The 6,000-nt window shown below is 34.9% G+C and overlaps 1 protein-coding gene across 6 annotated transcripts in view; it reads right to left on the reverse strand.

The window, feature by feature from the left end:
* CREB1 (cAMP responsive element binding protein 1) overlaps positions 1–6,000 on the reverse strand; it is a 54,025-nt gene that overhangs the window by 31,939 nt on the left and 16,086 nt on the right. For all 6 annotated transcript variants that reach the window (XM_014546081.1, XM_005874218.2, XM_005874217.2 and 3 more), the window contains exon 2: positions 27–148. In XM_014546081.1, the coding sequence (XP_014401567.1) occupies positions 27–140 (114 nt within the window). In that variant the 5' untranslated portion in view covers positions 141–148. The remainder of the gene's footprint in view (positions 1–26; positions 149–6,000) is intronic.

Raw genomic sequence — 6,000 nt, forward strand, 5'->3', positions numbered from 1 at the left:
TTGGAATCTCTCCATGTATTTAATACCTGGGCTAATGTGGCAATCTGTGGCTGGGCTTGAACGGTCATTTGCTGGTTTTCAGCTTCTGTTACAGCTGCATCTCCACTCTGCTGGTTCTCTGCTCCAGATTCCATGGTCATTTAGCCACCTACAATAATATGGAAGAGTGTTACAAGCACTACAGTGCTTTGTGCTTTTTGTGACTTTAAAGGCAAATTCAAGTTAATAGGTATTACGTAGTGGTTAGGTTAGCAAATACACTAAAAAAATCTAGTTAAAATATAATGTAGCTTAATTATTATAAAACTTGTCCAAATTTGCTGAGTTGTAAATGTTTCAGTCCCTTCAAAAAAGAAAAACACTTTCTTTTTCCTTGCCATTTCTTCCCAATGAGAGATTACTCTACCTAGGCTATTTCTCTCTTCCATGAATCTCCCCTACTGACAAGGGGAGGGAGAGAGAGAGAGAGCAAAGTTATAATATTTCAAACTATACCAATCAGGAATGAAGAGAGGGTAGAGAGAAGTGAGCTGATGATAAGATATACTGGCTTCATGGTACCTCCTATAAAAGTATTCCCTCCTATTATAGGGGGGGGAAAAAAACAGAAAAATTAGAAGCTACTTCCATGTGAAATTACTGGAGGTAGGGCAAAATCAGCCCAAGTTTCAAGAGCCCAAGTTGTGGGGTATCAAGATAGAAAGGTGGGATAATTAGTCACAGAGCCAAATTGGAGGCTCCAAACACATGAAAATGTTAGTGTTCTGATTCCTCTATGTATAGTATGCAACACCACACACACACACACACACTTTTGAAATTTTAAATTGCAAAATTGTGGATAATTTTAATTAGGCTGATTTTTTTTACTTTTGAGCCCTGCTGTGCTAAGGGCTTAGTATATTTGTTGGGTTATCAGAACTGGATGGCAGCAGCAGCTACCTAGAGATGAGAGAAATTTCTGATAACTGGGGAAGCCATCATGTGTAAAGGATTCACAATGAAAGGGATTACTTCTTATCTTTGGACTACTGTTATCATTCAGTGCCTAGCATATCACTTGTCAAAATGAATTTATTAATAGTAAAAATTACCTACAATGATTGTATAAATAACATAAAACCCAAAATGCTTTTCCAGACTTCATTACATTTATTTTGTAACTCTGAAATTGACCATCAACATTTCACTGTTCCTTATGTGTTTACTACATGCCATCAGAATGTGTCACATACTAATACATTTTGCCATCATTTACAAGGTTCTATAAAAAAAGCGTTTTACAAGTGACAGTTAAAAGTTAAAGTGGAAATATCTCTGGAAAGGAATAAAAGTAATTTAGAAATTCAGAATTCATAAAACAGATAAAAAAGAAAAAGGTCAACTGACTAAACTACATAATTACTTAAAACATTTATATGGCAAAAGCCATCAAGACAAGTGCACATATCTGCCACATATAATTAACACAGTAACCTCTAGAATACAGAGAAAGTACTAATCAATAAGAAATTCTTACTGAACTATTATTGACTTGTTCACAAAGATATATGTTCAAGGATATTCACTGTAGAAATATTTTATAATGGCAAAGAACTGGAAACAAGTATCTATCATTAGGAGGGCCTTTAAAGAAATTATAGCAGTAAAGACAAATAAAATCTATAATGACATAAAACTTTAACAGTGGGCCATGAACATATTATAAAATAGACCTCTGATTTATGTTTAAAACAAGAAAAAATATTGTTGTAAAGGTATATGCACGGAAAAAGGTATGGGAAGTTATATAATAAAGAGCTAATATACTAATTCGACTGAACAGTAGAACAACTATCAGGAAGACCTTCCGGACGAAGCCAGAGCCGGGGCTGTGAGGGCCGGTGAGGCAGGCAGGGCTGAGAATTTCGTGCATCGGGCCTCTAGTATACTCTAAGTGGTAGCTCTAAATAGAGGAAGATTTGGTAGACATGTATAGGATGCTGACTTTCACCTCTTTTTATATTATTTTTCTCTTCCCATGAGCAAAGATTCAGGAATACTTGTACAATGTAAAAAAAAAATTAATAGCAGAAATCATGGATAACATTTTGAAACTATGAATCAAAAACTGTGCTTCAATAATAATTTTGAGATACCTGTTGACAAGATTTTTTAAAATCCCAGATACAGTTTACATTAAATTACTATTTTTGTTTAAATTTTGCCCAAACTGTTTACCCTATATTTCCAAAGAGTAAAATAATTCTTTTTTAAAGTTATCAAATAATTTTGATTATCATTTGTGATAGTTATTGACTTTTATACTTAATGATCTGTGCTCTTTTAAACTAAAGAATTTAAGAAAAACATCAAAAGTAATAGAAAGCAACAGTAACAACAAAACAATTTATGTGCTTTAAATGTTGTGCATACTTTTGGTCTGAGAGAAAATGGAAGTGAAAGTAATAACAATATTACAATGATTCAATAGTAATAGGTAAATGAGTCCATTTGAGATTAATACTAAGTCAAGCCAAATAAAAGCAGAAATCCACAAACTTTTCTCCATCTTCTCCAGTCATTTTAATGAAAACGAAGATAATAAAATTTATCATCACAATACTTCCTTTGTAGACAGAGTGTAAGCAACCATTTTTATTTATTTTAATAAATATATTTTTATTGATTTCAGAGAGAGGAAGGGAGAGGGAGAGATAGAAACATCAATGATGAGAGAGAATTATTGATCAACTGCCTCCTGCACGCCCGACACTGGAGATAGAGCTCACAACCTAAGCATGTGCCTTGACTGGGAATCGAACCGTGACCTCCTGGTTCATAGGTCCATGCTCAAGCACTGAGCAATGCCAGCCTGGCCGCAACCATTTTTAAAAGACTTTATCTCAATTCACCCCTCTTTTTTTTTTGCCTATACTATCATTCATTACAGTTTCGCTCAACTTAATTTGATTAAAAGTAATCCTATACAATAAAAGGCTAATATGCAAATTGTCCCCTTGAGAGTGCGACTGACCAGAAGTTCAACCGCTCGCTATGACTTGCACTGACCACCAGGGGGCGGCACAGGAGGGAAGAAAGGCCCCGGGCCGGCAGCTGGGCTTGATCCCCAGTAGGGGGTGTGCAGGAGGCAACAGATCAATGATTCTCTCTCATCACTGATGTTTCTATCCCTCTCTCGCTCTCCCTTTCTCAGAAATCAATAAAAAATGATACAAGACCAGAATATTATTCAACAAAATTATCTTTTACCTGGAGAGTCTCTATTACTCACTACACAGCTCTCGTTTTAACTGCTGTTATAGTTACTAAATAGTTTAACAGTCCCTTTTCTTAATTTTCAGAGAAGATAAGTTTTTCCTTTCTATCTTAGAAGCCTTCAAGAAATTTATGAATAAGGCTGTATCACTTTACACAATAAAGATAGTAGATATTTGAAAGTTTAAAATGTAGTTTAGTTAAACATCCCAATAAATGTCAAACAAGCACTGCCATGACAATTAAAATAAGAGAATGTGCTCTGCAATATAGTACTGATTAATGTGGAGGGGAAACGATAACTTTTCTGATAAGAAAAATGGTAGGAGCAAAGTTTTATTTTATTTTTAAAATGCTTTTTATTGTTGATAGTATTACAGATATCTCCCATTTCCCCCCTTTTACTCTCCTCCTCCCAGCTCCTCCCCACTCCTCCCCCAGGTCTTCACTTCCCTATTGCCCGTGTCCATGGGCTATGCATTATGTTCTTTGGTTATCTCTTCCCGTCCCCCAACCCCACATCAAGGTATGTCAGTCTGTTCCTCACCTCCATGCTTTGGGTCTTATTTTGTTGGTCAATTCATTTTGTTCATTAGATTCCACAAATAAGTGAGGTTATGTGATATTTGTCTTTCTCAGATTGGCTTATTTCACTTGGCATAATACTTTCCAGGTCCATCCATGCTGTCCCGAAGGGTGAGATCCCTTTTTTTTACAGCTGCATAATATTCTATAGTGTAAATGTCCCACAGCTTTTTTACCCATTCATCTAATGGGCACTTGGGCTATTGCCAAATCTTAGCTATTGTGAATAATGCTACTATGAACATACGGTGCATATATTCTTTCTGATTGGTGTTTTAAGGTTTTTAGGATATATTCCCAGAATTGGGATCGCTGGGTCAAACGGAAGTTCCATTTTTTATTTTTTGAGGAAACTCCATAGTTTTCCACAGTGGCTGCACCAACCTGTATTCTCACCAGCAGTGAACTAGTGTTCCCTTTCTCCACATCCTTGCCAGCACTTGTCTGTTGATTTTTGTATGATAGCCACTCTGACAGGTGTGAGGTGATATCTCATAAATCTCACTATGGTTTTGATTTGCATTTCTCTGATGATTAGGGACTTTGAGCATTTTTTTTTCATATGTCTCTTGGCCATTTGTTTGTTCTCTTTGGAGAAATGTCTATTCAGGTCATCTGCCCATTTTGCAAAGGTTTAAATTGCGGTAGACCTTTAGAGAAATAACTGTCACTGGCTGGTGTCAGATTTTGTATAGAAGCAAAGAGAAAAGAAATCACAATACATAATGGTCAATCCAAAGTAATCAACAATTACTAGGGCAAAATCAGAATATGAGAATGATGTCTCTTAAGGTAAGTACTGGGTTCAGAATTTTTATAGTGCAATAGATTTTACTTCTACTTTATATAGCAATATAACCTGAGGAAATTCACAAGCAAATAATCACTTTTCTAAAACCAACAATATCTTCAACAGTTTACATATATTTATATTTCAGTATCATAACTGTTCAAGTTACTGAAGATAAAGAAATATACAAAATAAAATTGTAAAACACTTTTCCTTTGTGAACTTATATTCTAGTGTGAGGGAACGGGGAGAGAAAGTAAATCAGATGGTGAGAAATGCTGTGTAAAAAATAAACCTAGAAAAGATGTTTGAGGGATTTTCAATATTATAAAAGCTGAGCAGTGAAACTTTCATTGATTTAAAGTAGCATTTCAATTCTATACAGAACTATATAAGTCAGGGACAAATTCCTAGCAGCACTAGTTCCATCTCTATCTGCCTCTACCAAGTTAGCTAAAGCTAATCAATTAAGAAAGCAAGCCTGTTTCATCAGTTTTGTTAATAATCTTTGAGCAAAAGGAAAGAATGCTACAGATCACCTCATTCTTTTTCCTAAAACATTTTGACCTTTAATAAATGTCCCAGTCCTTACAATCCTCAACATTCTAGTTCAATTTATGAAACGTAGACCCATCTCCCCGACAACCTAGTCTACTTTTTAATCCTTTAAATCTATGACCAAATCAATCCAGTCTAAGGGAGGTAAGTGTTCAAAGAAATGAACTGTTGTGCATTTTTGACTCTGAAGAAATAATGCAGCCATAACTAGCAAAACATATAAATGCTGACTTAAAAAATGTAAATAACTTCAATTATAAATGAGAAAAAAACCTACCCCTGCACCCTACACCAAATACATTCCTCCTGAACTCTTAACAATCCAAAAGTCCAAGGATTTAAGGAAATCATATAAGCATTAGTTTAAAATCTCCAGGGTAACCACAGCAAAAGGCACATTTGGGCACATGACTTTAAAACTTTAGTAACTATTCTGTCATACTCAAATGCAGTACCAAAAATATTTTGCAGAAGTACCAGGTGTACCGGTTAATAATGTGGATTTTTTTTTCAATAGATGGAGTTACACATATGTTGATATATATATGATTTGATATGTATGCTATTTTGTTGTATTGACAGTAAGCTTCAAAACTTCCTATGTCAAATTTTCTGAAGGTGTTAACATCATATACATTTTTATGCTTAAAAATGTCGAATTTTGTGCCAAAAGAGAGCAATTGCAGGAAGTTTTAATTCATTATTTTATTTTGAAGAAAAGTGCTGCTGAGAGTTATCGTATACTTCGGGAAGCTTATGGTGAACATGCTCCATCTCAAGATACTTGTGAACGCTGGTTTAAACGGTTT

This window comes from Myotis brandtii, unplaced genomic scaffold (genome assembly GCF_000412655.1).
Source record: "Myotis brandtii unplaced genomic scaffold, ASM41265v1 scaffold43, whole genome shotgun sequence".
NCBI lineage: Eukaryota > Metazoa > Chordata > Mammalia > Chiroptera > Vespertilionidae > Myotis > Myotis brandtii.